The 25,269-nt window shown below is 42.7% G+C and overlaps 3 protein-coding genes across 7 annotated transcripts; 2 read left to right on the forward strand and 1 right to left on the reverse strand.

Annotated features, from left to right (window-relative positions):
- Positions 1 to 1,335: 1,335 nt before the first annotated feature.
- Positions 1,336 to 3,664, forward strand: ugt5d1 (UDP glucuronosyltransferase 5 family, polypeptide D1). The gene is made up of 2 exons (XM_062536423.1): positions 1,336 to 1,474; positions 2,021 to 3,664. Exon 2 carries the CDS (start codon positions 2,026 to 2,028, stop codon positions 3,625 to 3,627), a length of 1,602 nt encoding a protein of 533 aa, XP_062392407.1. The 5' UTR covers positions 1,336 to 1,474; positions 2,021 to 2,025; the 3' UTR covers positions 3,628 to 3,664.
- A 6,299-nt stretch (positions 3,665 to 9,963) lies between these two features.
- Positions 9,964 to 22,303, forward strand: supt20 (SPT20 homolog, SAGA complex component). Of its 5 annotated transcripts, none has more exons than XM_062536424.1 (24): positions 9,964 to 10,099; positions 10,590 to 10,680; positions 10,818 to 10,853; positions 10,967 to 11,092; positions 11,236 to 11,362; positions 11,508 to 11,611; positions 11,896 to 12,012; positions 12,210 to 12,263; positions 12,605 to 12,744; positions 14,256 to 14,412; positions 14,625 to 14,681; positions 14,802 to 14,873; positions 15,123 to 15,292; positions 15,636 to 15,668; positions 15,792 to 15,909; positions 16,077 to 16,179; positions 16,592 to 16,741; positions 17,046 to 17,364; positions 17,993 to 18,126; positions 18,929 to 18,984; positions 19,107 to 19,217; positions 19,467 to 19,563; positions 20,299 to 20,390; positions 21,438 to 22,303. In XM_062536424.1, the coding sequence occupies exons 2-24, from the start codon at positions 10,678 to 10,680 to the stop codon at positions 21,579 to 21,581; spliced, it is 2,520 nt and encodes an 839-aa protein (XP_062392408.1). In that variant the 5' UTR covers positions 9,964 to 10,099; positions 10,590 to 10,677; the 3' UTR covers positions 21,582 to 22,303. The 5 variants fall into 5 exon arrangements, with proteins under 5 accessions (XP_062392408.1, XP_062392411.1, XP_062392412.1 ...); XM_062536427.1 differs by having other exon boundaries at positions 17,996 to 18,126; XM_062536428.1 differs by having other exon boundaries at positions 10,821 to 10,853.
- A 222-nt stretch (positions 22,304 to 22,525) lies between these two features.
- exosc8 (exosome component 8) lies at positions 22,526 to 25,090 on the reverse strand. The gene is made up of 11 exons (XM_062536430.1): positions 25,035 to 25,090; positions 24,726 to 24,762; positions 24,567 to 24,630; positions 24,416 to 24,489; positions 24,266 to 24,311; positions 24,061 to 24,166; positions 23,935 to 23,980; positions 23,737 to 23,833; positions 23,525 to 23,645; positions 23,201 to 23,307; positions 22,526 to 22,776 (listed from the first exon to the last, which is right to left on the reverse strand). The coding sequence occupies exons 1-11, from the start codon at positions 25,049 to 25,051 to the stop codon at positions 22,664 to 22,666; spliced, it is 828 nt and encodes a 275-aa protein (XP_062392414.1). The 5' UTR covers positions 25,052 to 25,090; the 3' UTR covers positions 22,526 to 22,663.
- Between the last annotated feature and the right edge of the window lie 179 nt (positions 25,091 to 25,269).

Below are 25,269 nucleotides of genomic sequence, written 5' to 3' on the forward strand. Positions count from 1 at the left end.
GACAGAATCTCAGAAATGGTTGAACTGAATGGGCACAGAGTACTGCCCACCAACCCAATGTGGTGAGGTTTCATCATGTAAACAATTCAGCTGTTATGTAATATTGAACAGGAGGTACGCGGGGAAAGAGGGGATACTGTTATTACCCTGAGCAACCAAACAGAGGGATATGGCCAAGTAAACAAAACCCCCCGACTCCAGCAATTAGCCCTTACCATCAGTCCATGCCAGAATTGCTTTGTGTTTTTGTGTTCATGTCAAGGCTTTGATTGCTGTAATTATGCTTCGAGTGACACTAAATGGACTACTCATGCACATCACAAGCAATTATGACTAAATTCTTACAGGTTATGGTAAATCTCATCCACAATTAAATCAAGAAACGTAGCACAGTCTGAGAGAAATGCAGAGACACAGAACTAACTCCCTGCCTCAAATATGTGTGGCACTGAAAATAAAAATGGGAAAAGTAGATGCACCGCATAGCGGTACACATTATACACATCCCAAAGTGCAGTAAAACACCTCAGCTGCATATTATGAGGATTTATATCTGGAGTAATGAAGCTAGAGCTAGAATAGTTTTTTTAATCATCCATTCATTCATTGAAAATATTTATTTATATGCTATAGTTCATTTAGAGCCAATTCAGTGCTTAATGAGAGCCAGGATACAATATACTTCACACTTTTAGGTTCAGTTAATGCTGAAGTGTATCCATGTACTTTATGTATTTGTGTTTTGAAAGTTGCCATGTTGTCAAAAGACTCATTTATATTGAATGTAATAGGGGTTCCCCTTATTTTTCCTTAACAAATTGCCCTTGACTTTCACCATTGAATCTTCAAACTTATTCTTTCCTTCCACCATAGCATGACTAAAGCGTCACACCTCAAGGAGTGTGTAACACGTCTTTCAATGCCATTTCCAGAAAGCACTTAGATTAGCCTACATAGTTTACACTGCCCTCTGTCAATTTATAAAAAGCCTATGTGGTGACAGCAAATAATATCCCTGTTTGAAGGGGCTGACATGGCAACATTTTTTTAAATATGACAATAGTGTTCGACATGGAGAGTAATAGACAAGTCAATGCATGTGACATTGGCTTGCCAAGTGGAATGTTTCTCACTGAACATGTGAGAACCCATCAGCCTTGACTTGCTGTAATAACCAAATACTCTGACATATCAGAATGCACCCTTTTTCCCATTCACAGCAGCTTTGTGTAAAAAAAAAAAATACATTTCTATGAGGAGTGGGTGGTCCGGAAGTGACATCTTTCTTTGTTAATGATCAACATGTCGCAAAATTGTACTTTGAACACTCATACACAAGCAAGCACACACATGCAGATTTGGTAATAATGCTATACACGTGCAGAGGCAGATGCCGACATCAAAGTTGTTGATGACAAAGTAGCTTTTGGTAATCAAGAATTGGCTCCCACTGGACTGGCTCCCACAGATATTTGTAAGTGAGGTTATTTCATCCTGTTAGCTCTTGTAATTTTAAAGAAAAATCCGCACACTTCAAGTCTTTGTGCAAACATGTTTTTAAACCTTACCGAGTGCAAGCTTTCAGTCGTGAGACCTTCATCAGGCAGAGTTAGCCTGAAGAGTCCTGTTAGCTCTGAAATTATAGACATCACTCAAAAGGCTTGCATACATGCTAGCAAAAGCCGGTCAGATTCTGTAAAAGTGTTTTCATGATCTATTCTATTATAGACAAATGTTTACATTGTATTTTCGTTTCACATATCAATTCACATGCACGTTCTAAGCTGTAGCCTATCAATTCACTATTGTGGTACATATTGTGGCAAAATGTTGGTACTGTACATTAAAAAACGTTTTAATTCTCTGTGTCTTACCAGCGAGTCAGCATTTTTAGAGCAAATCATTTATGTATGACCTAACCTTTGACTTAAAGAATTTCAAAAATGGACTTTCTTTGACTAATCAAAGATTACACTGTGTTTAAAATGAAGACTGAGATTGCACTCCCTCTCTTTTTCAGAGATCATGGGGTCCGGTACTTTGCAATCTGTAGAAAATGTAGCACTGAAAGCTGCTTTTCTTTTAGCTATGTTTGTGCAAACCTGCAACGGTGGGAATATCTTAGTCTTCCCCGTGGACGGCAGCCACTGGGTCAACATGAAAATTCTGATGGAGGAGCTGCACGCCAAGGGTCACAGCATGACCCTCATCCGTCCGTCCACGAGCTGGTACATTCCGGAGACATCTCCCCTCTGCACCGTCATCACCGTCCCGGACGAGATCCGATTTGATGATTTTTTTGATGTCTACTTAAAGAGGCAAATAGAATTTCTGAAGGGGGAGGCGTCTGTGCTGAAATTCCTCAGCATTCAGTGGGAGTTCTTTGATATGCTGTCGAATGCCCACCACCTCCTTTGCAACTTGCTGTCACGAATGATCGACGACAGAGAGCTCATTCAACGACTGCAGAACGAAAAATTCGACCTCGTCCTCACTGATCCGGCCATCTCTGCAGGGGTCATGCTAGCCCACTACCTCAAGCTTCCCCTCGTACTGAACGCGCGCTGGATCTGTAGCGGCGAGGGTCATTTCGCCATCGCTCCCTCCCCTCTGTCCTACATCCCTGTTCCTGGATCAGGCAACTCTGACGACATGACTTTTTCCCAAAGGGTGAAGAACGTCTTCTTTTACGGCATAATGCTGATTCAGGACATGTATGTAGTGAGACCACATTATAAAGAGCTATGCCATAAGCATTTTGATGAAGATTGCGATGTTCTCGCCTACACTCAGGAGGCTGACATCTGGCTGATGAGGCTGGACTTTGTCTTTGACTTTCCCCGGCCCACCATGCCCAATGTGGTCTACATGGGGGGGTTCCAGTGCAAGCCATCCAAAGCCCTCCCAGATGACCTGGAGGCTTTCGTTCAGAGCGCAGGGGAACATGGGTTTGTTATCATGTCCCTGGGGACTTTGGTCAAAGGACTCCCCAGTGAGATGGCCGACGAGATAGCGGCCGCATTCGCAAAACTGCCGCAAAAGGTCATCTGGAGGCATCTGGGCGAAAGGCCATCGACGCTGGGCAACAACACCATGCTGGTGCAGTGGATGCCCCAGAACGACCTCCTGGGCCACTCCCAGATCAAGGCCTTTGTCGCCCACGGGGGCACGAACGGAGTTCAGGAGGCCATCTACCACGGCGTGCCTGTCCTCGGCGTCCCGCTGTTTTTCGACCAGTTCGACAACCTGCTGCGCGTGAGGGAGAGGGGCGGTGGGCTGATCCTGGACCTGTCCGAACTGAACCAGCACACCTTCCACGCGAGCTTGCAGGAGATCACACAGAACCCCAGCTACAGGGAGAACATGCAGAGGCTGTCCCGACTCCACAGGGACCAGCCCATGGGCCCGCTGGACCAGGCCGTGTTCTGGATCGAGTTCGTCATGAGGAACAAGGGAGCCGCCCATCTACGCACTGACTCCTACAAGATGCCCTGGTACGCCTACCACTCAGTAGATGTCATCGTGACGCTGCTGTCTTTGTTTGGGCTCCTTGTGCTGACTACTGTAGCAACTATTAGATATCTGTGTTGCAGACTGTGCTGCAGAAAGAAAATAAAGCGCGAGTGACCTGATTGAAATGAATTAAATTTATTGCCACATTAAATTCGAATCGGCCGTTGAAATGATTGGGGATGGAACTTACTCCCTCTGGCTCTATATTACACCTCCACTGCTTTGGTCGTGCTCTAGATTACGATACCAGCCCAGGAGTTGGCAACAACAACAGCATACTGTATCTTGTTTAATCTGAGTGAACATTGCCAGTCAGAACGAAGTAGGCCACAAAATGAACGGCGAGGATTTTTTGTGGAAGAAATTTAATGTGACAGCTCCATCAGCTCAAAGTAGCATAAGGCACTAACTAAAACCAACAAGGTAAATGACTCAATAGCAATAACTAATATTCAGCCACAGGAGCGGCACCTGATATCATATCCTTCCATGACATCAGCCTTACGTCTTGAGCCAGACCCTCTAATTTTGCTCCTTCTGAAGTATACCATTCAGGCAGAATACTTCTCATGTCATGATGTTACCAATATGAAAAACAAAAAGAAGGATTTCGAACCTGACTTCATCCAGTGTTAAGGTTATTGTATATGAAATGTATGCATTTATTTACCATATTTCAATAGATAACAGCTCAATTACATATTAATGTATAACATTTCAGAAAACGTATAAATATTGACTCAAATGAAATAATATAAGCAGGGAAGTTATTATAATTATTGTTTATCCAACTGACTTGTAATATATCCCTAATATATATTCAAATAACCAACAAATTGTGAAAGATGTGTCCATCCTTCTTTCTAATTATCTAGCCCTGCTTGTGTACACATGCATTATTCTCTACAAGTGTGACTGCCTAACTTTTCATTTTGCAGTGATTTTTTATCCGTAAGGGGCTTGACTATCTTAACAACATCCTCCTCCACAGAGGACGCCATAGTGTAATTATGATATTATAAAAAGACAGGGCATTTCTAATCTGTTATTCTTGTAAGTGAAGTGTTTGGACAAATGCAGTGTGCCCACGTTGTGTTATTTTAAGCCTGGGAGATGTGCTGCGGATTGGTACTGTTTAGTCTACGTGGATTTAGCTCTTGCATTTGATTGCAGAAAGAGCACGTTGCCTCTCATTCAGGGAAGAGGGCCGATGGTGTGGTTGCCATCTGGAAGCCTTATGCCTCTCCACTGATATAGAGAATGTAATAGAGCATAGGCAATTTGTATCTCTCACTGTCTCTCTTTCTCTTTCTCTCTCTCTCTCTCTCTCTCTCTCTCTCTCTCTCTCTCTCTAAAGCCATTTACCCACTCTGTTTTCCATCATCTATCATCTCCAGTGTTTCTGAATACTACCTACAGTATATACAAAACCTGCACACAAGCGGTTGTTCTTCATTCTCCTCTTAATTACGCTAAAAACAAATCAGATTTTTAAAATGATCTGATTATGGGCATATTTACACCAAAGCAAAACTTTACCAACTGCTGAAAAACATGGCAACACTGAGCAAGATTGCCCTTGTGATGACCCAAAGAGCTTACAGACTTGTGAAGGAAAATCAAACCAAAATTGGTTAAGAAATATAATGAGGCCACAGGTTAAAGTTTTTGTCCAGTGTTTCTTTCTTTCAACTGAAGTTGGTGTGATCTGTAAATTCCTCGCCACATGCTTTCCACATTCCACACGGCTGAATTTTATTGGACTGTTGTTACTTTACTGAATGAAATGGCAATAGGGAAAAGAACGCCACCCATAACAACATGAGACTGCGCTGAAGAAAAGAATCTTTCTGAGAGTGAGGGACTAGTTGGTTTATGAGCTCTGTGCCTCTACTGCAAAAAAAGGTATGCCCATAAACACACTGGGAACTGGACACCTGCCCTAAGTCTCTGCACCGCTATCTTTCCCACAGTCAGACACAATGGACATGCAAGCGGCCTCATGGGGTGTCTTGATTAGGAAAAAGGTAGAGTCCATTTCCCTCCTGGGAAATAATTTTTGCAAGTCAGCTGAGTCACTATAACTAACAGGCTGAAGTGGTTGGAAAAGAGTAGAGTGAAAACTTCGTCACTAATAAATAAAAGAAATGGGTTTTTTTTTCGTGTTTGTTTTTTTACACTTATTTACAAACAACAAATAAATGTTTTTATGATTTTAAAATTATTTTATGATAAATTGACTTTAAGTGCATGGTCTGCAACTAAATCAACCGGTTCCACTGTCAGACTTATACAACCGCTTCAAATGGTCATGACTGACTGGACATTCTTGCAGCATCATTTCCAACTAGCATTACTTAGTGGCCGAGCAAAGAGTTTTTACACAAGGTTTGGAGGCAAACAATACAATTATGCTGCTCAATATAATCATGGAGGATTTTGCCCAGGGAATTCTCATTCTTAACAAACTGCATCCTGCCTCTCTCTTTGCCAGTGGTGAGGCTTTGTAGTTCTCCTTGCCAGCTTTGGTTTGAGGGAGTTGTGCTATTGGTATATTTTAAAGGTAAGCTATAAAACAATGTATTAAAGAGCTGAATTCAAACAGATGTCTGAAATGAACTCTGTGTCCAAAGGGCCTTTTACTAAATTTAGTAAATCTTCACCAGTTTCCACAAATCTGACTTTTACTTGAGAGGATTCCAGATAATCAGAATGGATCATTGACCAAAGGATCGTCAATTCTTCCACACTGCCATTATTCACCACAGTGGATTTTGCTGATTAAGGTAGGCTACTGCACCCTTTGCGAAGTACCCGCTATCTGCCTTTCCTCTCTGTACCCCAGGTGTCATCAAGTTCTCCAACATGCTTAGCTAATGAAGCAGATGGAGCTGTATAGGAACAACAGCGTTCGGCTCATCAGATGTTTCCATGAGCTCATTAGTCAAGACTGCACCATCGTCAACACAAAGAAAGGATCCAGACTCCATGACCTTCAGGTGTGCACTCTTAGAACCTAACTCGCGTGACAGAACATGGTGGCGTTCACTGACTTACAGTCCCGTTACAATAGCAATGCATAATGAGTATCTCCTTGCTCCTTTGATGCACGACAGCTGATCTTGGACCTACAGTATGTTGAGGAGCACATTAAATAGACATGTGGTCAACATAACTTTCTAACATGGCGACTGGACACAAACCCCAGAGACTCTGGATGTGTCCAGAAGTCAAGCGTGCACGCTGGGTAGTACCTTCTTCCCAGTAGCGTATTAGTTAGCTTGCTCCTCAGTGTGCGTCCCTACCTACATTTGGACAGCACTAACTAGTTGGCGTCACCTGACTCGGGGAGGGGGGTGTGTTGACGATTTGCATGACGTGTGGAGCTTGACCTGCGCTGCGCAATGGATTATGGGATATCTGAGGCCAAAAAAGATGCATCGATGCACGCTTGGAAATCACGCCAAACGAAGTACCCACTAGTGAGAGCGCTTGACTTTCGGACAGTCTATTCTGACGTAACTTCCGGAAAATGCACACTGCCCAGCGTGCACGCTTGACTTCTGGACACAGCCAGTGTATTCATTAACAGTTTGAACATCACAGTAGTGAGGAGTTTTGACGTGTGACTCACTCATTGTCAGCGATTGCGATTTTCAAGCAGCTATAGGTAGGCAGCCGTTATAGCCCATCATGGAGCCCACCCATTGCACTGGGACAGGACACTGAGTCTGGAAACCAAGGAAACTGAGGTTTCAGGAGGCCACTTTACTCCATGGTCCAGGATGGAACTTTCAAGCCAGGAAGAAATGGATTTGTGACATTTGGTTCAGCACGAACTTGAATAATTGGCTAGACCAGTTCTATTTTTGACATAATTATTCTTGAAACTTTCCACCAGCCACAACTTTTTGGCCACTCAAAAGAGCAAGAGATTACAATTGAAAGAAACAGTTCCATGGGAAAGGGATCACTTCTCCCTTTTCCTACCCCTTTGGAGGGCAGATCGGCACATAAATACAAACTCTCAGACTTGTGCTAGAAGGAGTGACATGTAATATGAGCAGATGGCTAAAACAAAGGTGTGTCAATAACGCCATTGCTATTTCTTATAATTTCATTGTCAGCATAACAGGAATTGACTGTACCTCAGAATTAGTTGTTTGTACTATACTGATGAGTAGGCTATGACGTGGCAACTAATGACTACAAAATGTTCTTCTGTGGTTCTGAAGCTTGACCAAGAAACATTTGTAAGCACTTAATGCATGTTGATTGGAAGTACAGATTTTTTCACTAGAATTTCACTGAAAGTGTCTACTCTTTTTCTTTTCAGAGAGCTAAGGTATTAGGATTTCAAGACTGTGTGTTATAGATTTTATAGACACAGTTTACATCCGATCTAGTTGAGGTCAACAGTTTTATCCTGATAAGAGTTAATCAGCAGAATATATAATTTCATGGGAATATAAATTCCAAGCTGTAGCATGTTTACGAGGCCCATCAAAAAACATTCTGTCTCTGCTACACTAATTTTTCTTTGATTTGTTTCTCCTTTAAAAACTCTGAGCATGCCCTGATGGTTTTTTTCCCATGTGGTACTGCATGCATTTTAAGCCTTGCTGTTTTAAATTAACCCCCAGGGTGCCTTTGGATTTTCAATTCTGAAATGCTGCCTTGGTGATGGTGTTATATACATTTTTTCCATTAATAGGACCAGTTTCATTATCTCTCAGTGTCACTCTAATGAGCCACATTTGGCGGAAAGCGTAAATGTGTTATTGTGCTCATTTAGTACATTTTGTGGAAAGATGTTTACAGCAGTGAGGTTGAAAAGGGAGTTGATTGCATGGTAGCCCTAACGTTCCATAGATGTCAGTTTCTGGTTTGTTCATGCTGCAGTGCCACTGAAACAGATGGAGTGGTTTAGGCCAGCAAAAAGCAACAGAAAAGCTGAATGCAGTTTGTAGCGTAGTGATAAAAAAACAAACAAACATGCAACTGTATATAGAAAATCAAACACATATATAAATAACTGAATAAAACATTTAGAATACATTGCTTTTTCATATATACATATACTTTCAGTAAGTCTAAGTTGGTCTTTGTTTAGAAATGCACTGGGCCTGACTAATAGTGACTATAATTGGGTACAACATTTATTCAATATAATATCCATACTGTTAATAGGATTGTCTATTCTTGGTGATCATATGTGGAAGTCATTCATAACACAGATAGGTCATTTTATGTAGAGTTTAACAACTGACCGGTTTCCATAAAAAAGTGAACCCATTGAAAGACTAGTATAGACTAGAAGACAATGGTGCCCTCTAGAGGAGAACAAAACAAAATGCAGGTTCCCTTCTCAAGTATTTGAACCTTTACACACCTCCAGCCAAGTCTTCACAAAGCCCAACAGATGGAAAGATGCGAGTCAGTTAGAACGGCATCAACAAATAATACTTGGTCAAAAACAGAAGCGTAAGAAAGGGTCACTTAGAGCGTAATCACTTATTTAAAAAAAAAAAATATATATATATAACACATGTTTGTCAAGGGGGTCTTTTTTTGGATTTTCAGCTTTGAGCCCTCACGAGAAAAGTCACAGAAACACACTGCAGCAGAAACTATGACATGGGGCAGTGATATTGTAATGGTTAAAGAGCTGGGATAGCATGCAGTAACCAGAAAAGTTGTGGGTTCAATTCCTGGCTTCTATTGTGCCCTTGAGCAAGGTAATTCCTGAGTTGTTCCCGGGACAAAGCAACAATGCCCTTGTTAATATCAATTGACATATGGTAGTTGGTAATTGTCTTCTAAATTAATTAATGTAGCCTAAATATTGTGCTTGAGATGGCGTCACTCTCATTGACCCTGGGAACTGCCAGTCCATTTGTAGGCCTATATATGTGGATGTTTTCCACAAACTGACATGAGACGTCTGCAGGCCAGCATGTTACTTAGCCTACTTCAGTGTAAAAATAATACACCATGCTACAGGATTCTGGAATAGCCCTTGTGAGCCTACTGCAGTTTTTACCTTTCCCAGTGGTTGTTGCTTTTTCACAGTGAGTCTCACACCCTCATCAACCTGAATAAGATGCATTCTGTAGTATGATGCTGTTTGTAATCTTTTTAATTGGGACAGATTTTGTAGGCACTGGAAAAAAATGAAATGAAATGAAGAACTGAAAAGGGAGCGCTCCATCCCATTGTGTTGGAGGAACATGGGCTGAACTGCAGAGCTAAGCTTTCACAGAGTGTGGACCATATCCAGGAACTGGATATTAAATTTTGCAACTTACCTTGGAACTAGAGCTACATTTGATTGGTAGTCTTTTAAGGTAGGCCTCAGACAGTCGTTCCTGTGTGAAGAACGTTGATTCCCAAGGAGAGAGAAGTGGGAAAAACTACAGCGGATGGTGTCTGACTTCTGTGCCCAAGACCCGCCCCCTTTACACCGGAAGTTTGGCTTTGTTGTTACGCTGGAGAAATGGCTGCCGCGAGTTCACTTCATTGAAGGAATTGGAATATTTTTGCTTGTTGCACGGAATGTACATCCAATGGGATTACGATCCACGGTGTAAGTACTTGATGGCGCCGGGCGTTTTTGTTCATATTTGGGTTTTGTGCATTTCCACCATTTTAACTTGCTAACCTGAAGACATTGCAGGGTAAGTGGCATTCCAGTTAGCCTGTGAAACGGCCACTCTCTTGTTAACATGACTTCAAGAATGATCACACATGGATGACCAATGTTACGGCATCATCATAGCTACACGATTTGACGTAGGGTTCCTTGTCACAGTTATTGATTATTGAACTTTCATCAGCACTTTTAATATATACTCAAGTCTCTGCAGTACAGTGATGGCTGGGAACTTGCTCGCCATGTCTCGCTAGCTAGCTTATACTGTCTATGGCTAACCCTAGTCACTTCATAGTTGAAAGGTTACAGTTTGCCATCGCTGTGTTGCAATAGGAAGGCAACGATGAAATAAGTTGGTTGCGATGCAAGTAAAAGCATAAAGACAAACTGGATCGCATTTTAAGATATTGCTCGCTTGTCTTAGGGCTTGGATGGTAAATTTGCAGAGGTGACAGTGTCGGGGGAAAGGGCAGCAACGTCTCCTGTCACGTAGCAACTGGTGTTGTACAACAATGGTAAGTCTCTCTTTTAATTTTGAGTCTTTGGTCTTGTTTTCTCAACTTTAGTTCAGTGTGTGTATGTATTCTGGCATAAATGTAAGAGCGTCCTCCGTGGCATTAGAAGGAGCTAATAGCTTTCTCTGAATCCACAGCAGCAGTGTTTGGAATATGCATTGGATCGGGCCGAGGTAAATGTTGCTATTACTTGTGAAGATTAATAGATTTGTGTGTGCACTGCATTATAAAGTCTATTGCATTGTTGCAATGCAAGATGTTCATAAAACGCTACATCTTTCTTCAGTACATCGTTGAAAGCGCTCGTCAGCGACCTGCAAAGAGGAGGGCCTCTTCTAGCGGGAGGAAATCATTATATCAGAAACTCTACGAGTTATACATTGAAGAATGTGAAAAAGAACCAGAGTTGAAGGTATACATTGTTTGAGTTGACTGTTCTTTCATCACACTTTTGCACCTCAGTCGAGCTGTCCTCCCCTGGTGGCGGTTGCTAAACTGTGGCCACACCTGCTTACAATTCCCTACAAGCTCATGCTCGGTTGTGTTTTTCTGTAGAAGCTGAGAAGAAATGTCAATCTACTTGAGAAGTTGGTTGCGCAGGAGTCCATATCATGCCTTGTGATTAACTTATACCCTGGGAATGAAGGGTACTCACTGATGCTGAGGGGGAAGAATGGATCTGGTAGGTTATGTTCTTGCTTAATTTTAATTCAGGATAGTCAGGACCTATTAAGTACACTTCACTTGTAGAGTCTATTCTTGTAGAAAAGTTACCTACTTGTTTCCTAGTTCCACAAACATATTAGTTTCTTTCACTGTCTTTATAGATTCAGAGACGATTCGGCTACCATATGAAGAAGCTGAGTTGTTGGAGTACCTCGATGCTGAGGAGTTGCCCCCTGTCCTAGTTGACCTTCTGGAAAAATCACAGGTGACTTTCACCTTTGCCCAGTCATAACTGTGACTGTTAGTGTTTGTGCTGTCGGTGGGTTTTGAAATTGATGTACTTTATGGAAGAACTGCACTGATGAAGGGGCATTTTTCCACCTCAGTATAGTTACAAGTTCTAACGTGCTTTTTTATTGTAAATGATCAGTATAATTAAAGTACTAATGTATTGTTTTCCAAATGGTGTCATCATGTTGGTGAGTTGGTGTCTGTCAGCTGTATTAATACTCATATCTCCCGGTGCCTTCTCTTTTGAACTATTCAAAGGTGAATATATTCCACTGTGGCTGTGTTATTGCCGAGGTCCGAGACTACAGGCAGTCGGGGAACACCAAGATTCCCTCCTGTCAAACCCATCACATTTTATTACGACCCACTATGCAGGTGATTACCCTCATTATCAGCTCAGAGGGGAAATTCAAACCAAACCATGTTTCAGAGCATCATTCTGCTCGAGGACCTAGCTTAAATATACATTTGGGGAGTTGTGTGGTATCAGAAATGTACCGATAAACCGTCTCATTTCAAAATCACTTAACCTCACACTACTGTTTCTTGAACTCCATCTCTGGTCTTTTCAGACCCTTATCTGTGATGTCCATTCGATGACGAGTGACCATCATAGATGGACCCAGGTGAGTCACGCCCTGGAAGGGTTACCCCAACCATTATATGAGTCCGATTTTGCAGGACAAAGGCTGTTATTCCATAAGTTCTATTTGTTCAACCTTAGTCTTCCAGTTTAACTTAGTATGGACTTTAACTGACTAATTTTGCTACAGAACTCTTAGAGCCCTGGAGAAATTAGATAAACATGCAGTAGCTTTGAATGCCTGATATATCCAAGTAGATTGCTTCAATTTACAGGTGTCCACTTTCTAAGAAAAAAACAATATTGGTTGTATATTAAATTCTATAGCCGTGCATTCCAACTGTAGTTTTCCTGCATGTTTGTTGTTTTTGTCTCCCCTGTCAGGATGATAAGCTGCAGCTGGAGTCTCAGCTGATCTTGGCCACAGCAGAGCCTCTCTGCCTGGACCCCTCTATCTCTGTGACCTGCACAGCCAACCGCCTTCTCTACAACAAACAGAAGATGAACACACGCTCCATGAAACGGTAACATACAGTTTGTCTGCTCATGTTTTTCTTCAGTTTAGTGTGTGTGTGTGTGTGTGTGTGTGTGTGTGTGTGTGGTCTGGAGCCGCCTGTGGTTTTGTAGTGTGGTCTGAGCTTTGACCCCCACATGAAAAGAAAAAATAGGGTTAATTTTTGTGTAAGTGGGTGGTGTGTTTTGTAAAGATCTGAGATATTGTTTTGATGTGTGTGTGTCTGTGTTTGTTTGAGTTTGTTTGCTTGTTGTGTTCCTATTTATTAAGTCAGCTTGCATTGAAGAATGATGCAAGTTGCAAGTTGTTGGGTATGGAACAAGCTGTTCTTGCACTCTATGAAGAGAGCGAGTGGAGATGCTGGAATAATGTTGATTTGCAGATGAGGTGGTGATTGTTGTGGTGGTGAGAAATGAGAGGCCAGGTCCTTGGCTTCGCTGTCTGGCTGTCTGCTCGGACTGTGGTCTGTTTGTTTGTCAACAGTAATGCCAAGAGTTTCAAAGAGGATGAAAGGAGGCCTCTTGTTTTTCCTTGAGTGTCTTCATCGATCTTAGTCACTCAGACAGTACTTCTTTGTTTAATTGTATTTATCTAAATCCCACATCTGGCAAATTATACAGAGCTGTTGTTGTTTAAAGACCCTGTAAACCAAAAATAAAAATGATCTTTTAGTTTAATTGACACATACATCACAGAAAAGGATGTTAATAACTACTCAGAAAAACACACCTATTCAACCAGATGTTGTCCACAAAATGCATATTGTGCTGATCCACTCCAGAAAGCAGATTTTTCACAACTACACAATTTCGTAGTTTTCTAACATATTCAAGGAGTTTACAATCAAATCTTTTTGGCGTTTATGCTATGTCCACATGTAGCGGGGTCATTTTAAAATAATTCCATCAACACTGACACACAAAAACAGCAGGGAAAGGGAAGGTCAACAACAAACATATCAATACAATCAAACAGATGGTGATGTTGACTATTCACAGAGCTAAAGACATTTCAATGAAAGGAAAAAGCATATCAATCACAATCACAAAATTCTCTGTACCTTGTCCACACGCAACTCTTTTTGAACTTATCAATTTTGCCTGGAGTTCATTTTCAGTAACCCACAACAGAGTTTTTGTATGGACGGAAGTCCAAAACGCATTCCAAAATGCCTGCAAACACTTTGAACATGAACCCTCTCTGTATGTAGCATAACTAACTCACAGAGATGGAAAACGTCTATTACATATTGGCTCCAACTGTACACTGCGATAGTAAAACTCATGTTTCATTGGGGGTGCTGTGGCGCAGCAGGCTACAGCGCCTGACCATTTACGGGTCCGAGTGCCCATGGGGACCCAGGTTCGAATCCGGCCTGCAGTCATATCCCAATCCCACCCCATCTCTCTCTCCCACTTGTTTCCTGTCTACCTCTTCACTGTCCTATAATAATAAAGGCAAAAAGGCCAAAAAAATATACTTAAAAAAAAAAAAAAAACTCATGTTCCATTGCGTTGACAGGTGTTTCAAGAGGCACTCGCGTGCCGCGCTAAACCGGCAGCTGGAGATGGCCAACTTCCCCACGCCGCCTCAGCTCCGGCTCTTTGACTACCTGCAGAAGAGGAAGGAGAGGAAACCAGCACCTTCAATAGACCTTAAGATCTCCAAGGCCGGCAATGTGAGCCCCCCCACGACCTCCAGATATGTCTAGTATGCGTGTGAAATGTCTTGTAGTGAAGATGTTATTTATGAGCACAATTCTTTCTCCCTCCCTCCCTCTCTCTCTCTCTCTCTCTCTATCCTCTCTCTCTCTCTCTCTCTCTCTCTCTCTCTCTCTCTCTCTCTCTCTCTCTCCTCTTCCTCCTGTCCTTGCTGTCATGTCGTGAACAGAGCGTTGACATGTGGAAACAGAGTGCCTGCCAGCTCACCGTCCCATCAGAAATCGATGTGAGTTTATTTTTTTAATATTCTCTCATTTGGAACACATGATTTCAAAGCAAAGTCTATTCTTTTTTTCTGCTCCGTTTGATCTGAGTTAACACAACTGCCCCTTTCCTTTGGTTGAAGGTGGAGAAGTATGCAGTGGTGGAGAAGTCAGTGAAAATAGAAGACTCACAGCCTACGGTTTGGCCAGCACAGGTAAACCATAGCGTTTATGTTTTGGCCTAAGCTTTAAGAATTCAGTGTTGATCTTCGTCTTTTCCCAATTAGCCTATTTCACAAGATGTCGCCACTGTGTAAGCTAACTTCCTCTGGAACAGCTCACACTGTGAAATTGGCTCATTCCTAGAGATGTTGTAGAATCCTAATGTGTCTGACATCTGTGAGTGGAGGCCTGCTCATTCACTTCCCCCCCTGCCGTTGTTGCTTTCACCTGTCCATTTCCAGGAGGTGAAAGATGACTACACTTTTGAGTGTGAGGTAAACGGTCAGACTCAGAAGACGAAGGTGACCATCTTCCAGTCGGTGGGAGATCCCCTGTTCTATGGTAAAATCTTCAGCGCCAAAGACTCCAAAACTGAGGAGGACGTTCCGGACCTTCACCTCATCCATCCACCGTAAGCAAGCCGCTCCTCTTCTGTGTGTAGCGCGCACATGTGTATGTTGCATATTTAAGTCTGGCAAACAGATGCACAAACTCCAACCACTCACATGTACACATGTTTTTACGACAGCAATGTAAATACATAAATCTCTGTGTATTGCCCAGCCTAGATTAGTATACATTGGTGCAGGTTTGTATATGCATGCAAACCATATACATAGCCTTATCTTAACACCGGGTACTCAGACACTTATTCAGTCATCTAGAGACATGTAATAAATTTGTGGTCAAATGCATTCATACCTCTGAAATGACCTTATATGTCTGTCTCTTCTTTACCCTAAATGTGGGTCCAGGTTCCTAATAGGTTCAAAGACTGATGCTGACCGGTAGGTTTCAGTTATGTTTGTATCTTCACATTTTCTTTTATAGTTTTGTCGTCTGTTCATTTTTGCAGTCCTTGACGTGTTCGTGTGTGTGTGTGTGTGTGTGTGTGTGTGTGTGTGTCTCAGGTTTTTGAAGCAGTATAAGGAAGTGTATGAGAGGGACGTTAAGTGTCAGGTGAAGATGTCCCACAATTCGGGAAGCTCCGTGTCCCAGGGGCCGCTCTCTCCGAACCGTGAGGCGGAGGTAAGGAGCACTCCGGCTGGCCACTGCACTGGGAACAGCCCTAAAAGCCGGCTGAGCAACATTTGTTTCACCGTTACAGATTGCCTGTAGTAGCGATATTGTAGACAGCACACCAACGTTTTGAATGAAAAGTTAACAAAACTCTCCCTCTCTCTCTGTGTGTGAAGACGGACACTTTCTCAGGACTTGTGCAGTCCTCAGTTCTGGGAAAGGGAGTGAGGCACCGACCACCTCCCATCAAACTTCCAGCCACTAGCACCAGCTCCTCAGGTAACCCTCCCCAATACCTCAGCACATTACATTTGCATGTATTCATTTAGCAGACGCCTTTTCCAAAGCGACTTACTTGTATTACAAGGACATTGATACATTGTCCTCGGAGCAACTTGGGGTCAAGTCAAGTGTCTTGCTCAAGGATACTGCGGTGGAAGCCAAGAATTGAACCCACAATTTTTCTGGATACTGCATGCTAGCCCAGCTCCTTAACCACTGTGCTACCTACCACCGCCCGCATTCATAGCTAACAGACCAGAAAACAATTGATTTGGCATCTCTGCGACAAAAACAGTTTCCTTCAGTATCTATGCACCCTCACTCTTAAATATATTTAGTAATTTACTGACCCAGACTGGGATGCTCTTCTTTGAACATATTGAGAACAAATGTTTCCTCCTTCCTGTAGGTAATCCATATAGCTCACAGACCTCTTCAGGTCATCTAAAGTGCCCAACTCCCCCGCCTGCTAAAAACCAGTCCCTGACCCGGAAGCACTCCATGGATCAGGTCGGCCTGCTGTCCCCGGCCGCCCTCTCCCCCATGGGCTCATCACAAAGTAAGTACTTCCTGTGATGCCTACCTCTGGACAATGTCCACATGCTGATAGTCTGAGATGGCGCAATGTGGGGTGTCTGAAAGGCACTGTCGACACTCGATGCTTTAGCACATTAGTAATGAATTCATGTGTATGAATGCACATACAGTGCCCTCCATAAGTATTGGAACACTGGTTTGTTTCAATACTTATGGAGGGCAGTGTAGTTGAGAGATGCTTTTGGCCCCCTTGTCTTGTTGTGGTTTGGAACTCGTGTGCAGTCTCGTGCGGTTGTCACCTCATCATTGCTTCTATGTGCCTCCAGGGTCAGGGACGCCAAAGCCTTCGACGCCCACCCCCACGAACACGCCGTGCTCCACGCCGCACCCGGCCGACGCCCTGAGTGCCACGCCGCTGACGTCGCTGACGCCCACGCTGCAGGACGCAGCCGTGGTGGCGCAGCAGCAGCAGCAGCAGACGCCCACCCTCCTCGCCCCGTTCGCCCAGCAGCAGATGGCGCTGAGCCAGGCCCTGCCCGTCATGACCATCCCCCTGCCAACGTCCATCAACACCGGCACCACGTCCTCCCAGGTCATGGCCAGCCCGACCGGGCTCAACTTCATCAACGTGGTCGGGTCCGTTTGGTAAGTTAGTGTACAGTAATTTCCCGCATATAAGCCGCATTGTGTATAAGCCGCAGGACAGTGTTTTATGCAAGTTAAAAGAAACAAAACTATATGAACACCATATTAACTGCCCCCCTATATGAACCTCATAGCTGAAGAATTTTTGCAAAATCAATGTATAAGCCGCGGCTAATAGTCGGGAAATTACGGGTAGTCAGTGGCAGTGTGCGCTTTGAGGAGGACACGTAAATGAGCTCCACATTTGTGTCAAATGTGACCAAATGAAATGATGGGCCACATACAGTACATGACCATGTTGTGCAATGCTAGTCCAGTATTGGCACCTTGCGTCTCAGCTCCTGACTTCAGCTCTCCTCTAGATTTTGTTTCTGCGTGAGCACTCAGGAATTCACACAAACTAAAGAAATACAGTTACATTTAAACCTACGGACACATACAGTTGTCAGTTGTCAGGCTGTTTCATAAATGGAATTCGTTAAGTACTCAATAGAGTCTGATACTTAAAATCGCTGAAATTGAACAGGCTTTCACCTAATATCACATTTTCCTGTATGTGTTGTCTTTTCTGTCTTGTCATGCGTGTGTCTGCTGGCGTTTGTGCTTGCTTGCCTTGTCTCGTACACAGCAGTCCACAGACGTTGATGGGAGGCCCCAACCCCATGCTGGGCTGCAGTCCAGGGATCAACCTGAGTGGAATACTGCCCTCTGGTGGCCTCATGTCAGGCGCTCTGCCCACCATGCAGTCCACAGCGCAGGCTGGTATGACACCTTCACTACCCCTCACTAAATACTCTTTGCATAGTGTGTGTGTGTGTGTGTGTGTGTGTGTGGGGGGGGGGGGGTTATTGAGAGCCGATCTTCAGCATTTTCTCTTCTAAGCTATTTGAAATTGGCAGTGAGATATTGTTTCTAGGGGTGTTCAACAACTGTGAACTGTGTCAAAATGCCCCATAGCATTTCACGGTCCAAAAATGTCCAATAGCTATTACAAAATATGATAAATGGACTGCATTTATATAGCGCTTTTATCGGTTTCTGTGAGCATCCAAAGCGCTTTACATATCATGCCTCACATTCACCCATTCACACACCAATGGTGGAGGCTGCCATGCAAAAGAAGACAAAAGGAGTTGGACGAACCAGCAACCTTTTAGTTACTGGACGACTCCTTTACCTCCTGAGCCACTGCCGCCCCAATATGGCCTAAAATACACAAGTTCTTTTCAAAAAATACTCTATTTAACTGAGCTTTGTGGCTTGGTAACATAAGAGGTTCAAAAGTTGAAGAAGACAGTATGTGAAGATTTTTATTTTTAAGAAGGGGTTTTGATCAATTTTATTTGTAGTTAACTTAAGATAACTTTGAGATCCTGGTTTGATTTCAGTCTATGTTGGATAGACTGCATAGTGAGTGTGTCAAACTCTTGAGTCCTGAATCGTGTATTAAACCGAATCGTTAGTTGACTGTATTGTTCCACCCCTGTATTGTTCCACCCCTCACCCCTCTTCTACAGCCAAGAGTTGAGTTCTGGTTTGAGTGTTGCTTTTTTATGTCAAACAGGGAGCCCATTCAGTCTGAACAACACCCAAGGATTAAGACCTCTGAATCTGCTCCAGGTGAGATGTTGGCTCTTGTTCCCTGAGAAATACAGCATGTAGGATACCATTGTAAAAGGAGAGTCTTGGGTTTCGCTGTTGTCATGAGAAGTTTATGCTGATGATATTGCTCTATGCCTCAGATCCCTCAGATGATCTTCAACCCACTGCAACAGCCACAGCTGTCCCAGTTTTCCCCGCAGCAGCAGAACAGCCAGTCGACCACATCCAGCCCTCTACAACAGGGGGAGCTGGTGAGTCAGGCGCTTTCCGTAATACCGCTGTTTTCAGATCAGAAAGTTTTCAGATCAAAAAGTCCACAATACTTTGTGTTATACTCCTCAGAATCTTCTTACACATAGTACCAGTGTGATAATACCTAATTGCATGACATCTGCTTTTACAATACAAAGAATCTAAACTTGTATTTAGTTCAGCAGTTTTGATTTCACATATTCACAAAGCTGTGTCAGCAAATTAAATTGTATCTGTTGTCTGACCAGACTGATCAAACTGCCGCTGATCAGGGCCTTGGAGCCCAGCAAACAGCCGTCATCAACCTGACTGGAGTTGGAGGATTCATGTCTTCTCAGGCTGCTGGTATGGCCACACACACAAGCACACACACACACACACACACACACACACACACACACACATGATTGCACTTGTGCTATAGAATGTCATTCTTGTTACCAAGGCTGCAAAGCCCAAGTTCAGAAAAACAATGGTGGCGTTACATGTCATTTGGCAGCCATCTAGCTGACCGTCAGCTATTTTGGGCCAACAGCAAGGATGCTACTTAAATGAGTGAAACATTTTAAGTCACTTTTTTGGCTTGTTGCGCTCCCTAGATGTGCACAAAATCTCAGGGTGGCAATTTCTATGGTAATTGTGAAAACTGGTGCCCAAACATGGAAGGACTTTTCCTTTCTGAACTTGGAATTTTGCATCTTTGTTCAGTTGCATCCACACACTTCATCTAACACCACATGTAGTAAACATTTAGCCTACAACTGTAGTGGAGTTGCCTTTTAAACGTAATATGTACTAACAGCCTAAAAATAGACTAATACATCTTAGTCTAACAGCTTACGTAGGCTCATCAAAAATGAATCAGAAGATTCATTGTTTTCTTCAAACATATCTAAAAAAAAAAAAAACGTATCCTTTTTTTCTGCTACATTCTGTATTGAGTTTCTGTTGTTGACCCTGCCTCCCCCCCATACCCTCCCCTCCCCATCCCTCTTCTCCTCCCCTCCCTATTGTTGGCCCATCTCCACAACCCCGACCACCCCTTGCCCCCTTCCCCCCACCGTGGGTGCCTGCCCATAGTGCTGTCGCAGCTGGGCTGCGGTCTGGAGAGGCCCGGGCCCAGCCTGCCGTCTCCAAGGCTCCAGCAACAGCAGCACCAGCCACAGATCCAAGTAATGCAGCAACTTTGACTGAGCTCACCTGTTAGACGTTCTCTTGTGTTTTTGCCATGTGCTTCCCGCCCTCCCCAGCTGCTGTGGCTGCTGCGATGAGGATGGCTGCCGATATCATTAGAAGTGTTCTGATAACGTGCCTTCTCATCCTTTCCCCTGCTCCTCAGGCTGTATTGGAGTATCTCTGTAACATTGTAAACTCTGTAGAATAGAAAGCCATGTCCTTATGGGATGGCTAGTTTCAATCTAGATCCTTCAGCAGCCAATAAGTCACATGATGTACTGTACATAGAAGTTATCTTTACTCTTTGAGTAGGTGTTAATGCTATTGTAAATTGTGTATTGTAACACAAAAACACCTTCCTTCCTGTAATGCACTTAGGCAGAGCTTGTGGCACTCACTACTGAAATGGCAGCTGGTCATGTGGCATGTTTCCTAAGGTTGCAAGGCATGTTTGCACAAAAGTGAAAAACTTAAAAATAAGGATGTTATATTTGTTATACAAGTAGGTCATATATCATGACTATCCCTCTGTTATATACCCATTTTACCCACCACATATAAAGATAAACTCACATATAAGAACACAGTCATTCCTTCTTGCTGCACTCTGTAACTCAAAGCCTGACTAAGGAGTGTGATGAGTTGAAGTTGCTGACTTACTGCAGTTCCAGGCATGGCCACAGGTCTCTGTTTGTCTGTGGCTCACACGGAGGTCTGCACAAGGCCTGGTGGCAGATTTGTCTGTGCCACTGGTGCTGCTTGGCTACACCCCTTTTGTGCGCACTTCCGGCCACTGCCTCAAGTGTGGCGTGTGTGTGTGTGTGTAGCCTGTTTTTCTTCCCCATCCATTCCTTCCTTCCTGCCCTCTCTCTATCTCCGTTTCCGCATCAAAGCTCTCTCATCCATGCATCAACACTAACCTTTTTGTCTTGCTGCTCTCTCTCTCTCTCTTGTTATCACACCCACTTGAATAGATAATAGCCCGTTGGTGAGGCTAGCTCGCTTGCATCCATTAACCTTTTGTTTTGTCCTTTGCCTTTCAGTTGCAATTCTTGCAGCACCAAATGCAGCAGCAGCAGCAGCAAATGGCTATGGCAGCGGGGGCGGCACCCCAGGTGGGGCTGCCGCAGCAACAGCAGCATTCCGCCAGCCAAGCAAGAAGTAAACGGAAGCGCAGCACACCCTAACCCCCCCTCCCCACCACCCACACCACACCCCAACCCCAAAACCCCCAAATTCACAGAATCACGGCGCTGCAAATCCTCTCTTCTAAATAAAGACAAATGTGTCTGTGGAAATGTCCCCAGAGACCAACCTTTTATCATTTTTATAATCCACCGGCCCAGAGACAGGCGGCATACTCATTATGTACATTTTCGACGAAAGCGTTTTAAAAGGGTGAACCTATATTTAGAGAGGCTGCGCATTTTTTTGTATGTAAATTATGATTGTAACTCTTAATACATTTTTAACAAAAGAACTTGATACACCAAATGGCATTTGTTTTGACATTAAACAAGGTCCAGGGATGTAGTCGTTCTCAAGGTGTAGGTTTAGGTTATCAAAGGCAAGCAAATGCCTAACACCAAACTGATGAAATGGTCAAAACAAACCAGGCAGGCAGTAGTTGTTAGAAATTATGTTCCTTTCTTGATAGAAGGTGACTTTTAAACTCTTCTTTTAAACCCTGGCCTAATTTCATAAACAGTGTTAAGAATGGGCCTTGTTGATTCTTGCTCTGCTGTTATGTGACAAAAAGAAACCGTTCAGCGTTTTTGTACGCAGTTTTACCATGTAGTCCAAAGCTGAATTTCAGACTGTTGTTGGGTTCATTACAGCTTTGTTTTATTTCAGCACACGAATAGCCCTTCCAGTGGAGGAAATGAGGAGTAAAACTATAGTAAACTGTAGAGTTTAACGGATGTGCCTGATTCTTCTGTTTCTCAACTTCATGTATTTGAGAATACAGTAGAGTCATTAACTGAATGAAGGGCCTGTTCATAGCATGCATTGATTACTGTTTTCTTTTTTTGTAAATGGAGCACATCCCATCATTTTATTGTAAGTACAGAAAGCTTGTGTATATTCCTGAGCTGTTGATGGTGAAGGGAATGGTCTATGTGAAAAAAAAAGAATCTCTGGCCACTAAGACAGATTTTTATAAATGGTCTTTGTCAGCAGTTTTATTGTGATAGAAAAACAAAGTATATATTGACAGTGGAAAATAAAATTTTTAGACAAAAGAAAAACAGAACTGGTGTGTGTGCCGTCATTTCTTCATACTCTGTAAGATTTTGTCCACCAGTTTGCTGATCTCACGGTGTCGTGTGACTGCACGACCCATGCAGTCTTGAAGTTTCTCCCCAGAGAGTGTCGTACCGCCTGTAATAGAGAGAATACCGTAATTTCCCGACTATAAGCCGCGGTTTAAACATGAATTTTGCACGTTTTTTTCAGCTATGAGACTAATACATGGGTGCAGTTAATATGATATTAATATGGTTTTATTTCTTTTAACTTGCATAAAACACTGCCTTGCGGCTTATACACAATGCGGTTTATATGCGGGAAATTACTGTAGGGGCTCTTAACCTTGATGGCACTTATAACATCATATGTTATAATATGATATATGCAATCAGTATTTATATAGCTTAGAAAAACAATTTTACTCAAGTTGAACACCTACAAGCCACAAGCTACAGAACGACAACAAGTGCACAGCTAATGATTTAAAAAAAAAAAAAAAGACAGAAGCCGCAATGTGAATAGAAACACTAACCATATTTATAAGAGGTGTTCATACCTGGTTTGTGTAGAGTACACAGGCGGCCCTCTTCGTCTATGACCAAAGTCATGACTGCGGTAGCTAAGCTCTCCTCATCTGCCGTGGGATCGACGATGAGGATTGTGCTGGGGGAAAAAGGAACAAGGTTTCCGGGTTGCCCTGTGACTCAGGTCACACCTACCATGTTACATTCTGAAGATTGACAAATTAGATTGGTTCTACATCTGAGGTCCATCATCAGCACAATAGTAAAACATTGACACACAAAATCTGACAAACTGAATATGACAAACATTCCATAGAATTGTGTGTGTACATAATTTTCGAAAAAGGCAGGCTTACTTGTCAAATACAGCAAATGAAGATCCAACAGGATGTCTATTTATATTAATGGGGCATTTCTCTAAGAGATCCACTTCAGGTAAGTCTGTTTCTTTGTTTATTGTGACCTTTGGGAGTAGTGCTAAAAGCAAAATAACAAATCAGTTGTACAGACTTAAGTAGAGTGTATTTTTTGTTATACGTTTCCTCCATTTGAAATGGAGATAACTTACTGTTCTTAAGGGCAGCAAGCAGTGCAACAATGCAGGTATCCAATAAGTTTCCATCATAATCCAAACACATTATATCACAGTATAGAACCCAACAAAGCTGTGAACACAGTGAAGTGTAATGTTAGTCTTCATTACTTATATATACAGTATATAAACTTTTCAAAACTCAAATCCTGTTTAAAAATGATTCAGCTCTACCTTTTCTTTTTCAATACACAAGTCTTCTTTCCGGATAATCTCTGAACTGAAAGAGAAGAGAGTGTCAACTTAAACTGAGTGAAACAGCAAACCACAGCCGTTAGTGGGGGCAAGATTATCACACACCTTTCTATTATGTCAGCAACAAACTGGCTAGCAGCCTGGGCTTGCTCTTCAGGTGGACCCGACCGGACCTTTGACATGCAAAGTGGGGGTATGTCCACATTGGGCACTGAAACATGCAAACAAATGGCAAAAAACATCTATGAGAAAACACTGAGCGTTAATATACAAAACCAGTACTGCCAATGTGTACTCATAGACAACTTACCTATGTAGCCCTTATCTGGTGTATCAGATGGAGGAGGGGTCAGTTCCTACACAAAACAAATCAGAAGTGCATGTTTTTTTTTATTTCACTTGTTTAATGTATTTGTGGGTGGTGTGGAACATCTTGATTTGAAATATATTTGGGGATTACCGCTTTTATGCCACACATCACAGTCGTGTTTCCTATCTTAACCAAGGCAGAACCTTCAGCTGTTGATATGGGACCTGGAGAGAACAGGGTATTTGAAGCCGAATATGCCACTTTGAAACCACATAAACAACAAACATGACATAAGACATACCTATATTTAACGTTGTTGTCCTGAACTCGTCAAGTTCCCGTCCATCAGGACGACAGTTTTCTTTCTACGAGAGAACATGCTTTGACGTTCATATCACTTTGTCAACCAGCACAAACGAGTACTACAGCACAAATGTTCCCTTGTGTCTGATGAACTTACCAAGAAACTCTTGTGATATTCCAACGGGTCTGCAGTCCTAGAAAAAATGGAACCAAGCAATTAATCTCTTGCCAGTGGCAGGAGGCATTACTATGAAAAAGTTATAAGACATGTTAGCTGTCGTTAGCTGACAGCTAAGTGACCACACGGAAGGTTTAAATTATGATGCTTTATTGCATGGTATTATTTCTTGAATTTAATTCTGCTTCTCTCATAGTTCTTCTCTCCTTTAATACGATAGCAAACATTAAAACTAAGCTTTTCACATTGACTTCAAAACATCTAATTAATGTGAGGTGTAACACCTACTTGAATCCTTCCGCCATGATGTTTTGATTTACCACGTGAGTGCAGCAGTGCACGTAACGTTGATTCTGGCGTCTGCAGATTCGACACACAGTGTAAGAATTATGTGTGCGCTGTAAATGATTTGTTTTAACTATCCTGATATAACATATCAATGACACAATATTGCAGATCCAACGTTCATTTGATCAAGGTGAATTTAATTTGTCGTCATTCATTCATTTTACCAGACCTCCAA

The sequence above is a fragment of the Sardina pilchardus genome, chromosome 5, assembly GCF_963854185.1.
Source record: "Sardina pilchardus chromosome 5, fSarPil1.1, whole genome shotgun sequence".
In the NCBI taxonomy this organism is placed as follows: Eukaryota; Metazoa; Chordata; class Actinopteri; order Clupeiformes; family Clupeidae; genus Sardina; species Sardina pilchardus.